Source organism: Salvelinus fontinalis, chromosome 4, assembly GCF_029448725.1.
Source record: "Salvelinus fontinalis isolate EN_2023a chromosome 4, ASM2944872v1, whole genome shotgun sequence".
NCBI lineage: Eukaryota > Metazoa > Chordata > Actinopteri > Salmoniformes > Salmonidae > Salvelinus > Salvelinus fontinalis.
In genome coordinates, this window is record NC_074668.1 from 60,454,351 (window position 1) to 60,471,039 (window position 16,689).

At 40.5% G+C, this 16,689-nt stretch overlaps 1 protein-coding gene across 3 annotated transcripts in view; it reads right to left on the minus strand.

Moving 5' to 3' along the window:
• Window positions 1–16,689, minus strand: part of LOC129854111 (mucin-15-like) — a 28,154-nt gene that overhangs the window by 2,590 nt on the left and 8,875 nt on the right. For 2 of the 3 annotated variants that reach the window (XM_055920812.1, XM_055920809.1), the window contains 2 exons: window positions 5,207–6,034; window positions 49–219 (listed from right to left, as the gene is read on the minus strand). In XM_055920812.1, coding sequence (XP_055776787.1) covers window positions 49–219; window positions 5,207–6,011 — 976 coding nt within the window. In that variant the 5' untranslated portion in view covers window positions 6,012–6,034. Of the gene's footprint in view, window positions 1–48; window positions 220–5,206; window positions 6,035–7,441; window positions 10,462–16,689 lie in introns of those variants that run through there. The other variant, XM_055920811.1, reaches the window with a different exon arrangement.

Below are 16,689 nucleotides of genomic sequence, written 5' to 3' on the forward strand. Positions count from 1 at the left end.
AATATGCCAGGAAATCCTAAAAGGGAAATATCTCAGGGAACTTCCTACCTGGGTCTGGGATTTCCTCAACAAGCTTCCTGTGTGTGAAATCCCGTTGGCCTCTCCTTCTCAGGATGACATAGACCACCAACGCCACGAAGCACACTGCCACTCCTGTGCCCAGGATGGCAGCCCATGCCTGACTCCTCTTCTTGTTCTGCACTGCATCTGAGGCCAAGCCTTTAGAAAATACATTTATCAAAAATAATACATGAAAAATAGGGAAATACATTGCAAATACAACATTCTAATATTGGTGCAATTCTAATATATGGTGCAATAAATGTTGTCTGGGATGATATATTTCTGTATTTCAAAATATTCTTCCAGTTACACTTTATTTGGATAGTTCCACATACTGTATATTATATACAGATGGTCATACTATCAACAAAGTGGCTGTTGATAAGCAAATACTTCCTATGGTTACGTTTAGGGTTAGGGATAGGTTTATAATAGAGGTTAGGGTAAGAGTTAAGGTTAAGGTTAGTGGATAGTAAGTTGAAATGTTGTTGACAGTTATTGAACATCGACAAACCATAAAGTACCATTCTTCCTATAATTGAGGGCAAAATGGTGTGTTTAAAAATAAATGTACAAAAGGATATAGAGCACCCTTTTACATGAGTATTCTCAACTCAATAGATAGTACTATTTCCCAGCCATGTAATTACGCCACCACAATCAGTGCAAAAACCATGCGTGAAAATAACAGGTTTTATTGCAATTCAGCAAAAGTTTTCCATCTATTTAATCATGTTGAACCAATTAGTGAAACCAATAATTAACCAATGTCAGTCAAATGAAGTGTAAAGTGTATCGGTATTTCATGTCATTTGTGAAATTACCACGGAAGTGATACAGCGCTTTCAGAAAGTATTCACACCCCTTGACTTTTTCCACATTTTCTTCTCTTACAGCCTGAATTTAAATTGGATTACATTGAGATTTTGATTCACTGATCTACACACAATACCCATCATGTCAAAGTGAATAAGTGGATTAATAACTTATTTAAAGCTGAAATGTCTTGAGTCAATATTCAACCTCTGTTATGGCAAGCCTAATTAAGAAATTGCTGCATTTTGTATTTATATTTTTATTCAGTGTAGTTTTCCTCCACAATACTAACTTAAATGACAAAGCAAAATGAAGGAAGCCTGTGCAGAACAAAAAATATTCCAAAACATGCATCCTGTTTCCAATAAGGCACTAAAGTAATACTGCTAAAGATGTGGTAAAGAAATTAACTTTTGTCCTGAATACAAAGCATTATGTTTGGGGCAAATCCAACATAACACATCACTGGGTTACAATCCAGGTGTGCAAAGCTCTTAGAGACTTACCCAGAAAGACTCACAGCTGTCATTGCTTCCAAAGGTGATTCTAATACGTATTGAATCAGGGGGGTTGAACTAGTGTTTCATTTTGCATATATATTTTTTTTTTATCAAGTTTTTCTTCCACCTTGAGTATTGTGTGTGGATCGTTGACTAAATTGACAATTAAACACATTTTTATCCCACTTTGCAACATAACAAAATATGTTTAAAAAAGTGGAGGTGTGTGAATACTTTAAAACATTTGACCAACATGATTTATGAAATTATGCTCTCCCTGAATCCCTGATTGGATTACGTTAACCAACCCCGTAAAACGAAAAGCCTTATGGCTGAAATGCAGTTACAGGCTGTGTTAGTTCTGCTAATGTATTGATAGAAATTCAGTTCCTTATGCCTTGGATCCAGTACCTAGGTTGTACTCATTCATTTAGTGACTTTTATTGATAAAAATGCCACGAAAAGATAAAGCAAAGAGGACTATGGATTGTTTGTGTTACCCATGGAAATCTGTTTAGCATAATACTACTGTCTCCTTGGGTATAATGTGGTTTGTGTTATGCGAAGGTGAGATCTAACTATTCCAAGGGCAGTTTTGATACAACTTTATACAACTAAATGAAAAGTACCAGACTAGTCAATATGTTAATAAGACTAACAACATGTTTACTATGAACAACAGTTTCCCCTCTTCGAATAAGCTTTCATAATCTCAGTCATCACATTTGGAAATTCAAATGTTTACTTCCCTGACATCTCCTTATCTGAAAACCAAGCTTGTTAACCTCACTTGCGTTTCTGTTTTTCCTTTTATTTTATAAAAAGGAGTACACCCTGCATTTACGTTAGAATAAAGTGGGGTATTTATATTCATGCGCTACACGTTTCGTCAAAATATTGTTTTGGCTGTTCAAGCCTGACTCCCGACTAAATGCAATGTCGATTGGCACTGATGAAGAAGTGCATTATAGTTGCTTGGAAAAACATTGCCATTTCTAAAGGAGGCAAATAATTAGTAGGAAAACCTTTTGTCATCGTTGTGATGTCGTCAGATTGACATTAGATGTAGTATTACGTTAGCTAGCTAGCTAAGATTGAGGAGAGAGCATCTGATTTTATCTAGCTAAATCTAGAATTGCTAGGTATTTTTCATGAACTGCTAGCTAATAGCAACATTGCCATCTGTCTAAAGTAAATTTGGTATTTGGTATTTTTTGGTATTTTATTAGGATCCCCATTAGCTGTTGCTGAAGTAGCAGCTCCGCTTACTGGTGTTCACACAAAACATGACATAATACAGAGCATCATTAGAAAAGAACAGCTCAAGGACTGAACTACACAATTTTGAAATAAGAAAATAAGAACACGTTGTGTTGAAGAACCCCTTTTGGTTCCAGGTAGAACCCTCTGTGGAAAGGGTTTTACACGGAACCCAAAAGAGTTATACCTGGAACCAAAAGGGATTCTTCAAAGGGTTCTCCTATGGGGACAGCCGAATAATCCATTTAGGTTCTAGATAGCACCTTTTTTTTTCTAAGAATGTAGTGTAATTTAGACTTAACAGTCACCGTTTGGAATGACTGGGCACCACTTGACTTTTGGGGGCCACTATGGCTGAGGTCTCTTTAGAATGTAGACTCAAAAAATTAGGGTTTCATCAAGGGTTCTTCTAAGATCCTCAAAGTTCATCGAATAACTTTATGGTTCTTGGCACTGAAAAATGCCAACAAAAAGGTTCTTCCAAGAACTACATAGGAGGTTGGGTTCATAGAGGAACCTCTTTAGTTCTTGGGGGTTCTTGCAGGAACCTAACTACCCAACTGAAACATTTGGAATTGAATTTGAGACGACAGCAGGTGCAGGCATGTAACTGAAAAATTGAAAGATCTCCTCAATATAAGGTACGTTTTTTTCCCTAGTATGATCTAAATTGATATTATTTTATGATTATACTGTCTATCTTTCATATTTGTGCAAATGGCTGCTTGACACTGTCCCTTTTTACAATTCTTTCTAAGACAGAAAATGGACACAATTCAATGGATATCAATCAACAAAGAGGAAAGAATATGTTAAATGATATGGCAGCATTGGGCAAAGATGACTGAACTGCGTAGTTATTTGTGTTAGTCTTTGTATGTACAATTAGTAGCGGTTTGCCTCAATGTTATGCAGATCACATGTATCATCTACAGTTTTACTTTTAATTCATGGTTTCTCTAAAACCTTATAGGACTGTCACAACAGCCATCTTCCTCATCAATAAAGATCCCAGAGCCCTCTACATTTTGAACAAGGTATGTGTATGAAAACCTTTGTCAAAGGTGAACCATTTTTTCCCCATTCACATTTACCATAAAAACCAAGGTATGTTTTATTAATCATCTGTAGAATTATATATATTTTTGGTATTCACAAACTTCACCCTCCCTACACCTCTGATGAATATAACAGGAAACCTGTTCGATCATTCTGGCTGTGGATAACCTACAGAGGACACCAACATCAACACGCCAGAGTCGTTTTAAAGGGTTCTTCAAATAACTTAGGGGTTAATTCATCAATTTGAAGATCCCCTAAAGGGTCCTCCAGGAACCTTTTATGCTTAGTGTAACAATGGCGTGATGCTACCAAGTGACGGAGGGTCAATCCATGAATAGAGAAAATATGATTTAGGTCCAGATATTGTCTACTTTTGTGTGACATGGTTGTGTGAAACGCTACACCTTTTCACTCCATGTTCCCTAAAGGAAAGGTAATTAGCCAGTATGGGTTGTCAATAGATTCATAAACATTGCATATAAAGACTGCGATGCACAACTAGTAAGCTGTACCAACCATGGAAAATCTGTAAAGCAACATGCAAATGAGGTAAACAAAAAGGTCAAACCAGCCACAGTCTAAACAAATCACTGGCTGAAATGTATGATGAGGTCTTCTCAAAGGTAACACTGTTTTTCGTTACACATTTCCAAGTTTTTATAGTTTGATAGATGTAGTTACTACATATTCAAATCCATGACTGGACCTGGCAAATAATGTGTAAGTGTTTGAAAAGGATGTAATTGAGTTTGAATTACAAGAGGAACTATTCGTACATCATTTATAACCTGTCAAAATTGGGGATATCCTCCTTTAATGAATGTCCCCAACCACCCACTCAAATAAACCCTTGTTTAGTATGCTAGAAACTGGAGAGCAGTACTCTCACGCCCTGTATGGCAGCTACTGACCCCCTCCTTCCTGTAGCCAGGCTAGCATAGGGGTCTTTTGTCCCCTGAAGAAGGTGTTTGTAATGGAAGCCTCCACTCACTGTGGGCATGCAACTATTTTCTGAAACTCAACCCTAACCCAGCCGGTTAACGAAGGGACGTTTGTGCTTTGACTTTTTTTTATAACAAGTAACAAAAAAGAAAAGAGATCCGTCAAATGTGGGTCAGGGAGAGACTGGAAAGAAAGCGTTGTGTAAAAAAGACGATGATGATATAACATAAGTGCTCTTTGAGTGTTGTTGGGTATTGTGTTACTCTCTAACTAGGTCCCTCCTATGTTCAAATCTGACACTGTGGTTATTTGTAACTTTTTGACTGCTCTGTCTGGTTGCTGACTCATGCGTTAATGCCTCTCCCAAAACATTTAAAACAATATCACAATAGTTAAATGAAGTGAACACACCCAAATTTAAATTGTTGTGATCTCTTGCCATCTCCCTAAAAGTTGGTACAGGCTCACTTGAACAAGCAAGTAAGTAGGTTGTAGGCACACACAGCAGTTCCCTCGAGACAAAGAATGTACCAGATATTTAGACACGAGCACTGTCTCCTCACCTCTCGCAGAGTTGCTTCCTGAAGCGGCACCCGTTTCCATCGTGTCTGTTATTGTGCTGGGACCTGTGGTTGTTTTAGTTTCTGGGATGATTTTGGCAGTTGTCGTCCCAGGGGAGTCCAAGGGAAGCTTTGTGGAGGGGGAAGCTGTGGATGGTTCACTGGATGGCTCTGGTACTGCAGTCGTTACATTATGGAAGTCCTCTGTACTGTTGGTTACCCTGTTCTCAGCATCAGGATCTGGACCAGTCTGCTCTGTGCTATTGGTGTCTGGAGCTGTGGTTGTCTCATTTAATTTAGTGTAATTGGACATGGAATTAGAGCCATTTGAGTTTTCTGTGATTGCAGTAGTGGTGGTAGTTTGGAATCCACTGTCCTCTCCGGTTGCATTGGAAACTTGGCTTGAGTTTAAGGCAACACTCACTGGGGGTTCTGGTGCAACAGTGGTTTCTGGAGGTTCCTCTGCTGTAGCATCTGGCAACCCTGGTGGCACTGTGGTGCCATTTGTCACACCACCTGAAGTCTCATTTGTGTCCTGGATGTTGACCTGTTCCCCACTAAATGACACGGATCCATTTGCGATAACCTCAGCAGAGTCATCTGTTGACTCAGTACCCTCCAGGGTCATATCAACAATGTCATTGGGCTGAGCTTGTGACGTCTTGTTTAGCTTGGATTTGGCCAATTGACGAAGCCAACTTTGATCAATCGTCCGTCCTGGAGAGTCTGTTGGTGCCTGGAGCAAGGCCACATGAAAACCTTGCAGTTGCAGAAGCAAAACAGCACTGATGATTGCGTAAAGGTCCATATCCCGTCTCTCTCGTTCCTGTTCTGAACAATCAACACGTAAACAAAATATTTCTGTTAGATACATTGAGTCAAGGTTGGTTCTCCACAAATGTCAAATTTGTTTTCTTAATTATCCCATTTTGGCTCGAATGTCCCATGGTCTGCCGGCCACTATTGATTATAAATAGAGAATATACAGTAATGTACATACTTTTTCTTAAGCAACCAGTCACCATCAATTAAAGAAATGTATTAATAGTTCAACTGATTAAGGCCAGATAAGGACTTTATGAATTCCCAAGGTTCCTATATGGTATTTCATATTCTCCATGTTCTGAAACATTTGCTCACCCTATACTACAAAAAAGCAAGCTTTCTATGGGTGGTAGATTGATTTGACTTTATTGTTATCTTTTAATAGAATTATAATCTATTCATACCAATCCAGGAGATAAAGTGTTGATGCTATCAGTTTAGCTTTGATCTCAATTTTGATAAGTCTGACTCAGGGTCAGGAGGACAATTATATCCCCTGAATAGAAGCAAATGTTTTTCTAATCAAATCTCCCAGAACTTGTATTATAGAGAGTCTGCCAACTCAGTTTTGGGGACAATGGACTAAATGAATGCCAATGCAATAATCATTCAGGGTGTAACTATGGGGAGACTCCCATGTACTTTAGTTGAGTCAATCTGGGATGAACAGCGATATTGCCTGTTGGCATACCGAATACACATTCAGCAGGGTTGTCAAAGCACGCATGAATTTCTACCTAGCATTTCCCCTTCAGGAATATCCTTAAAGCCAAGGGTTGATTAGGTTTTGATAGCATGATAGAAATAAAATAACATATCTGAAATAATGTACTCTGTCTGTTGGGACTACTTATCTTACTTTGTTTTATTTACATTTAAGCATAGAGAAAGTGTCATGATTAACTCAGTCATTGTCGACCATCTTTTTGCCGAAATGTTATCCTCCTTCAATCACTCGGAGTATCTTTGTGTTGGGTTTGTGTGCTCTACCAACTTTACATATTTGGTTTGGTAAAAAATAAAGTTGGGTTATCACCATTTGAGTCCCCTCAGCAAATTATGCAGAAAACCCATATACACTTGACAATTACCTTAATCTGAATTAATAAAACAATAGTCTGGATGACACATGTATATTGGTTTGCCTGACTGGTGGACAACTACAAAGTACAACTTTAACCCATCAACACCTCAATATGATCATTCTGTTTCATTTGAAAGTGGTATGGCATTTGCAATCGGACAGATTTTCCTCATTCGTTTTGGTGGCGTTATCATTTTACTCATCTGTAAGTCTGTAACCTTACAAAAATACCATATAAGGGTGACACAATTCAACGTCTACCATACAACTCCCATACAGAAGAAATTGTGAAATAGCTCTACATTACTAAAATCACGATCACCACGTACCTTTTTCTGGTGCTTGGTCAGGTGGTTACAGCTAACAGGTGTGCGGAATGCAGTGAGATCTCTCAGTGAAACAGCCAGCGTATGAGAGAGAGGGAACAATAGGCTAGGGAAGGGGGAGGGCAGTGCAGGGCATTCAGATCAGAACAACCAGGAACCTGTTCTACCTGCTTTTACACCAGACACAAACACACCCTGACATCCAGACAATCCCTAAATGGTAATATGGAACTGGCTATAGGGTAACTAAGGTTATTTAGACATGTCGTGGTTTTACGGCTTATCTTCTGTGTTCCTGAGACGTACACTACACATCAGTTTATTTCAGTTCAGTTTGGTTTCCAGGTGTGCAGCACCTGAATTCCCTCTTTGGGCGGAGCATCTGCCCCCAGGTCCTCGGGAACATTCCTCCCTTGTGATTGTGGAATGGCTTCTGTTGTCGTGGCAACAAAAGGGCAGTACAGCTTTCGTCAAATCAAATGTTATTAGTCACATGCGCCGCATACAACAGGTGTAGACATTACAGTGAAATGCTTACTTACGAGCCCCGAACCAACAATGCAGTTTAAAAAAAATATATGAGTAAGAATAAGAAATAAAAGTAATAAGTAATTAAAGAGCAGCAGTAAAATAATAATAGCGAGACTATACACATGGGGGTACCGGTACAGAGTCAATGTGCGGGGGCCCCGGTTAGTTGAGGTAATATGTACATGTAGATAGACTTATTAAAGTGACTATACATAGATGATAACAGAGTAGCAGCGGTGTAAAGGGGGGGGGGGGCAATGCAAATAGTCCGGGTAGCTATTTGATTAGCTGTTCAGGAGTCACATGGCTTGGGGTAGAAGCTATTTAGAAACCTCTTGGACCTAGACTTGGCGCTCCGGTACCACTTGCCGTGCGGTAGCAGAGAGAACAGTCTATGACTAGGGTGGCTGGAGTCTTTGACAATTTTTAGGGCCTTCCTCTGACACCGCTTGGTATTCACAAAGGCCATTGTGCCCACAGAAGAGCAGCATGACCATGAAAGTCCATACAATATGTTAAGGCCATAAACTACCCAAATCCAAGATATAAAATAAATGTCTGGCCAGAAATTTAAACCACGAGCAGCCTTCCTCTGACACTGCCTGGTGTAGACGTCCTGGATGGCAGTAAGCTTGGCCCCAGTGATGTACTGGGCCGTACGCACTACCCTCTGTAGTGCCATGCGGTCAGAGGCCAAATCTTTTCAGTCTCCTGAGGGGGAATAGGTTTTGTCGTGCCCTCTTCACGACTGTCTTGGTGTGCTTGGACCATGTTAGTTTGTTGGTGATGTGGACACCAAGGAACTTGAAGCTCCCAACCTGCTCCATTACAGCCCCGTCAATGAGAATGGGGTCGTGCTAGGTCCTCTTTTTCCTGTAGTCCACAATCATCTCTTTTGTCTTGATCACATTGAGGGAGAGGTTGTTGTCCTGGCACCATATGGCCAGGCCTCTGACCTCCTCCCTATAGGCTGTCTCATCGTTGTCGGTAATCAGGCCTACCACTGTTGTGTCATCGGCAAACTTAATGATGGTGTTGGAGTTGTTCCTGGCCGTGCAGTCATGAGTGAACAGGGAGTACAGGAGGGGATTGAGCATGCACCCCTGAGGGGCCCATGTGTTGAGGATCAGCGTGGCGGATGTGTTGTTACCTACCCTTACCACCTGAGGGTGGCCCGTCAGGAATTCCAGGATCCAGTTTCAGAGGGAGGGGTTTAGTCCCAGGGTCCTTAGCTTATTGATGAGCTTTGAGGGCACTATGGTGTTGAACGCTGCGCTGTAGTCAATGAATAGCATTCTCACATAGGTGTTCCTTCTGTCCAGGTGGGAAAGAGAAGTGTGGAGTGCAATAGAGATTGCATCACCTGTGGATCTGTTAGGGTTGTATGCAAATTGGAGTGGGCCTAGGGTTTCTGGGATAATAGTGTTGATGTGAGCCATGACCAGCATTTCAAAGCACTTCATGACTACAGATGTGAGTGCTACGGGTCGGTAGTCATTTAGGCAGGTTACCTTAGTGTTCTTGGGCACAGGCACCATGGTGGTCTGCTTAAAACATGTTGGTTTACAGACTCGGACAGGGAGAGGTTGAAAATGTCAGTGAAGACACTTACCAGTTGGTCAGCGTATGCTCGCAGTACACGTCCTGGTAATTTTTCTGTCCCTGCGGCCTTGAAAGTTTTGACCTGTTGAAAGGTCTTACTCACATCGGCTGCGGAGAGCATGATCACACAGTCTTCCGGAACAGCTGGTGCGCTCATGCATGTTTCAGTGCTATTTGCCTCGAAGCAAGCATAGAAGTAGTTTAGCTCGTCTGGTTGGCTCGTGTCACTGGGCTGCTCTTGGCTGTGCTTGCCTTTGTAGTCCTGTATTGACGTTTTGCCTGTTTGATGGTTCGTCGGAGGGATTTCTTATAAACTTCCGGGTTAGAGTACCGCCCCTTGAAAACAGCAGCTCTAGCCTTTAGCTAAGTGCGGATGTTGTCTGTAATCCATGGCTTCTGGTTGAGGTATGTATGTACGGTCATTGTGGGGACGACGAATTATTGATGAAGCCAATGACTGATGTGGTGTACTCCTCAACGTCATCGGAGGAATCCCAAAACATATTCCAGTCTGTGCTAGCAAAACAGTCCTGTAGCTTAGCATCTGTTTCATCTGACTACTTTTTATTGATCGAGTCACTGGTGCTTCCTGCTTTAATTTTTGCTTGTAAGCAGGAATCAGGAGGATAGAATTATGGTCAGATTTGCCAAATGGAGGGGAAGGGAGAGCTTTGAATGCGTCTCTGTGTGTGGAGTAAAGGTGGTCCAGAGTTTTTTCCCCCTTTGGTTGCACATTTAACATGCTGATAGAAACTTGGTAAGACGAATTTATGTTTCCCTGCAATAAAGTCCCCGGCTACTAGGATCGCCGACTCTGGGTAAGCATTTTCCTGTTTGCTTATTTTGGAATAAAGCTCATTCGGTGCGGTCTTAGTGCCAGCATCAGTCTAGTGGTATGTAGACAGCTACGAAAAACACAGATGAAAACTCTCTAGGTAGATAGTGTGGTCTACAGCTTATCATGAAATACTCTACCTCAGGCGAGCAAAACTTTGAGACTTCCTTAGATATCATGCACCAGCTGATATTTACAAAAATACATAGTCCGCCGCCCCTTGTCTTACCAGACGCCTCTGTTCTGCCGATACAGCGTATAACCATCCAGCTGTATGTTGATAATGTCGTCATTCAGCCACGACTCCGTGAAGCATAAGATATTACAGTTTTCAATGTCCCGTTGATAGTTCAATCTTCCCTGTAGGTCACCGATTTTATTTTCCAAAGATTGCACATTTGTTAGCAGAATGGAAGGAAGTGGGGGTTTATTCGATCGCCTACGAATTCTCAGAAGGCAGCCCGCCCTCTGGCCCTTTTTTCTCCGCCTTCTCTTCACGCAAATGACGGGGATCTGGGCCTGTTCCTGAGAAAGCAGTATGTCATTCACGTCGGGCACGTCGGACTCGTTAAAGGAAAAAAAAGGATTCTGCCAGTCCGTGGTGAGTAATCGCAGATCTGATGTCCAGAGGTTATTTTTGGTCATAAGAGATGGTAGCAGCAACATTATGTACAAAATAAGTTTAAAAATATAAGTTACAAAGAACGCAAAGAAACGAACAAAAAACACAATTGGTTAGGAATACGTAAAACGTCAGCCTTGTTCTCCGGTGCCATCTTGTACAACGGGTGGAGGCACTGTTTCCTTTCCCTGTGAGTGTTGTTACAGCCTCCGTGCCTTGTCTCTGGTTTATATCTGGCAACAATTGGCGTGAGGCTATATACCACAACCGGGTATTCTTGTTGTCGTTTTATTTAGGGAGGAACGTGGCGGAACATGCAGTAGTCCTCTGCTAACTGAGGAGATAGAACCTAGCATCTGACAGTTTGTAAGTAAAGGAGACAAAGAGAAGTGTCACTTGAAGCACACAGACTAAATGCGGTGTGTGGACGGACATACTGTGTTCAGAGGCGTCATCCCCATAGGTGGCACAGGGGCATGTACCCCCTCAGATTTGTCCTGTTTAAAAAAATAAAAATACATTTAATATAGTTGTTGTTGTTTCTCTGTAATACTACTAGCCACCTATCAATTTTATGAAGTTGGCTTTAGTGTAATGGGTGCGTACTGGCGGCAGAGAAGTCAGGCGCAGGAGAGCAAACTCTGGGTTTACAACGGAGCAGTTTAATAATAAAAACCACCGGAATCAGAACAAACAATAAATGGGTATAAAACCCGTCGCACACCATAATAAACGTGCACATGCACTTACAATAAACAATACCGGACATGGGGGGGGAACAGAGGGTTAAATACACAACATGTAATGATGGTACTGGAACCAGGTGTGTGGGAAGACAAGACAAAACAAATGAGAAATGAAAAGTGGATTGATGATGGCTAAAAGACCGGCGATGCCGACCGCCGCCCGTACAAGGAGAGGAACCAACTTCGGCGGAAGTCGTGACATTTAGCTAGACCAGATAGGTTCCCAATCTCCCAACCTTATACCAAGAAGCCATTTCAGGCTATCAATCAAGTTAGAGTAGCTAGTCTAACTATTTTAGCTGGCATGCCTGCTTGCAAGGTTGATAGACTTTAGAAAAGCAAATAACTACATTTTAAAAAACATTCACATTCCTTTCAATCTTTTACCCAGATATTTGCAGAGAAGCATACTTTGTTTCTTTTAAAAATGAACCACCAGTCAGGAGGATACAGACAGCACAAGAGGTATATTTAGATATGCAGAAAAACATACATATTTTTTACATTAAGTATGATGATTAGGGCTCTAGATTGCAGGAAAATGCTAAATTCTCCCCCCGGACTACCCCACAGCTATTCTAAGCTGTTTAGGGAGCATGACGCCGCTGACTGTGTTCATAAGTTTTAAGCGGCACATTTACTTGGAAAAACTCAGTAACAAAGGAGGCTGCTTCAGTAAACAGGCAGTACATTGAGTTCTATTTTTAAATACTGCCTGTGAAAAATATTCTGGTAACACTTATCCTTAATTTGCCCTTATTATACCTATATAAATACACAGTAACAACTGTAGTAACAACATTGGAGTTAGTTATAATCGCTTTACTGTTGCGTGGTAAAAGAGTTTAACTTATGGTAATAGAGTATAGCTTATTACACAAGTGTCACAAAGACAGTGCAATTACAAATCAATATGCTTTTGTTGAATAGAATAAAATGAAGAATATTCTGTAAGAAGTAAGTTTACCAATGGAAACCTGATTACCATTTAGGACCCTGGGATATATTAGACTTTTTCATTTCACAATAGTAGCCTTATCCAAGGGTTGTCAAATGTGTTTATAAGGGTTTTGAACATCTGGCATATAGTCAGTGAAAGTGAACAAGTTCAAATTGAGCTGTAAATTGCTCTTGGAAGGCACTTGGCGTTTATAGTCCACCTATGAAGCAGAACTATTTCATAACCCTGCCATGGGATGTTGTTACGTGTACATTCTACGCACATTTTACATACATGTTTTTTTTTACAGTAGTTACATAGCAAGAATAAAGTAATTTGATATACATTACATCTAGATAGATAGTACTTATACATTATAAATCGTCTTTTAAGTCATAACTGTTACAGAACATGAGCTTTTAAACCCACACCTCAGCTACCTTCAGTCCATCCCACCTATCTTCGTAAACCGCCTCTTATGATTTACATGTCAGTATTGATGGAAAGTGACATGGAATTAATGAAAGGGTTGAAGGGATGGATTTTTCAGCCTTGTCTCACCAAAAGACAAAGATAAGATTAACTTTATTGTCCCTGAGGGGTATTTTGTCTTAGTGCTGCTGCTTCCACATTAAATATATCACATAATACAAATCATATAATACAACAATATTGCAATAGGTCAAGAACCCTCATCAGATAAACTGTAAATGGCACGCCTTCACATACATACAGTACACACACGCCCATGCACACACACACCCACCCACCGACACAAAAGTCAATGGAAGGGACACTGACTCTGTGTTCAGTTTCCACATGATTTCAGATGATTGCCTACTGTGCAGGTTCCAGTTATTCCCATCTCTCCTTATCCTACATCTAACCTCTCTATCGTGATGCTTAGCAATGTCACTTTGGTGATGCTCATTTGGATGGAAATCGCCATTCTTTAAGATTGGGCCTTTAATTATAAGGTGTCCTGAAATACTGGCTTTCTCTATTACACTGTTTTTAAGCGTTAACTGCTTTCCACATAGTCACTTTGAGTAATAATCATCATCATTTTCCATGTCCTCCGTGGTATGATTCTTACTTTTCCTAAGTCTGACCGGTATGAAATTCTACACTGCCACCAGATGTCAGCACTAACCAACGTACTAATAGGCAAGGGAAATATCAGTAAACTGGACGTCAGTACACACTTTTCAAACGCGTTTATGCGTCTAATGTTCTATTCACAGTTCCAAGGAAAACGAATCACTTTTCAGTTCGATTCATGTCTTTGAGAGATAAATAATTTATCACCCAATATGTTTTTGGTAGAACTGTTCGCTCGTGGTCTACGCTTGCGCATGGCTCTCTAGAAGTAAAATGCTAGCGCTATTGCTGAGTCAATCATGCACAAATGTTTTATTCAGTTGAATGACACCCTCTGGATTGATATTCCTAGCAGAAGCACGCTGTGAATTCCTTTTAAAACATATTTCAGTCTAAAATTGACTGATGTTATATCTATCATTTAAGTCTTCTTATTAAACAAGGGTGTTATTGTTGCAGTAAGACTCATTTGTTATCCTCATATAACATAATTCAACTTCTGTGGGTAATTATATTGAACCATCATATGCTAAGTATTAAGCTCTACAAGTCCCCAATAGGCTATTAATTATAGCATAAGGAACATGTTGAAGTACGATCATTATAATTATAATAAATATCATTGTAAAATAAACATAATTGTTAAGGTACATACGCCTTGCAGTAACTGATTTGTAATTGATTTAGTTAGATCATCTTAAATGAATATCTTGTTTATTGTGTTCTGGAGTGTCTCCTGGAATGTCTTCATAAAACAGATAATGGCTTGTGGTGATCTTTGAGCAGCCAAAACTGGGTCGTATTCATAAGGGTATGCGATGGAAAACATTTTGAAACGTTTTGAAACGGAAAACAAAATGAGTGTTTCTCAGGTAGTCCCTCCCTGTTTCAGTCCATTTTCTTCAATACGGTGCCTTATGAATACGACCCAGGATTCTCCAGAAGGACTTTAGCAGACACAGAGCAGGCCTGTCAACATGTTTAGATCAGGCTCTGATCAGGCCCTACACCCAAACAAGGGCACTGCGTTCATCCACCTCTGGCCTGCTCGCCTCCCTACCACTGAGGAAGTACAGTTCCCGCTCAGCCCAGTCAAAACTGTTCGCTGCTCTGGCACCCCAATGGTGGAACAAACTCCCTCACGACGCCAGGACAGCGGAGTCAATCACCACCTTCCGGAGACACCTGAAACCCCACCTCTTCAAGGAATACCTAGGATAGGATAAAGCAATCCTTCTGCCCCCCCCCCCCCCTTAAAAGATTTAGATGCACTATTGTAAAGTGGTTGTTCCACTGGATGTCATTAGGTGAATGCACCAATTTGTAAGTCGCTCTGGATAAGAGCGTCTGCTAAATGACTTAAATGTAAATGTAAATGTAGAACAGACCACTGTGCAGCAACAACATGTGGAGTGGAGCAGCAAGGTCTGGAGAGAGAGGCCTGGAGAGAAAGCGGACTAGAGAAGGAGAGGAATTCCTCTGTGATGACATCGCTGCCTAGCCATTATCGGAGATCAGACCGTTTGAGAGGAGAGAGAGAGAGAGATTTGGGAAAGATGACAAAATATCCAACAAAGGATTTCAGTGGCCTAATTTCCTCATTTTTGTGAAGATATTTATTGTAACAATATTTCAGTTATTCTTGTTGTGGAAGTGGGTCACTGGGACCACTTCACTATTCTACTCCTCACCACATGTTCAAATGATGTTTTCTCAATGACATTCAAATCAGCATTGAAAAAAGGCGCAAATTTAAGTTTGTTCCACCTGAGCGAGTCTGACCAGAAGTTAGAGACCACTATGATGACACAAGAAATGTGTTTGACGGATCGCGGGGAAGAGCAGGAATAGGCTTTAGTAGGCTACAGTCCAAGCTATGTCTTCCAATGGTGCGACTGCTGTCGGCATCCAAAGATTATCCAGACATTAATGGTGTAGTATATGGCGATACGGATATCACGTATTATTGATATCTACATAGCACATTGATGTGAATCACGCTGCCACTCTCATTTAGCTATTTGCGCCTTACGGATTGTGGTTGTTATGGATGGCTGTTCACACATCTAAATGTGTATTTGAACCCAATAATAGTTGAATTCAAGAAGTTTAAGCTGCCAATAATCATTGTTTTTGAAACCAGTGGACAGCCAGTGAAAAATGCGCTCTTGCAACAGCTGCATAGTGCAGATCCAAGACCATGGAATGAAAGTGGGGATTTTATTGCTCAATCTAATTGATGATAATAAATAAAAAACCAATAGGCCTAATGGACACATGCTCAAACTTGCACAATTTTGATAGACTTAAAGGGGCAATCCGTAGTTACTACATCTATTTTTGGACTTATAAGCTATATATACAGTACCAGTCAAAAGTTTGGACACACCTACTCATTCAAGGTTTTTTCTTTATTTTTACTATTTTCTACATTGAAAAATACTAGTGAATACATCAAAACTATAAAATAACACGTATGGAATCATGTTGTAACCAAAAAAGTGTTAAACAAATCAAAATATATTTGAGATTTTAGATTCTTCAATGTAGCCACCCTTTGCCTTGATTACAGCTTTGCACACTCTTGGCAAAGCCTGCCATTCCATGAGCCAAAATGTATTTTTCTATTCGAATCAATGCGCCCAATCAGTCCTCCATGAACAACAAAATCATAAACAACAGAGTATGGCTGGCTAGTAAGTCCTTAGTTTTGGGTTCATGCTCAGGTATAACAAGCCATTTTTTAAATTATCTGCTGAAATGGTTGCAACCCCTATTACTAGCCTGTTCAACCTCTCTTTCGTATCGTCTGAGATTCCCAAAGATTGGAAAGCTGCCGCGGTCATCCCCCTCTTCAAAGGGGGAGACACTCTA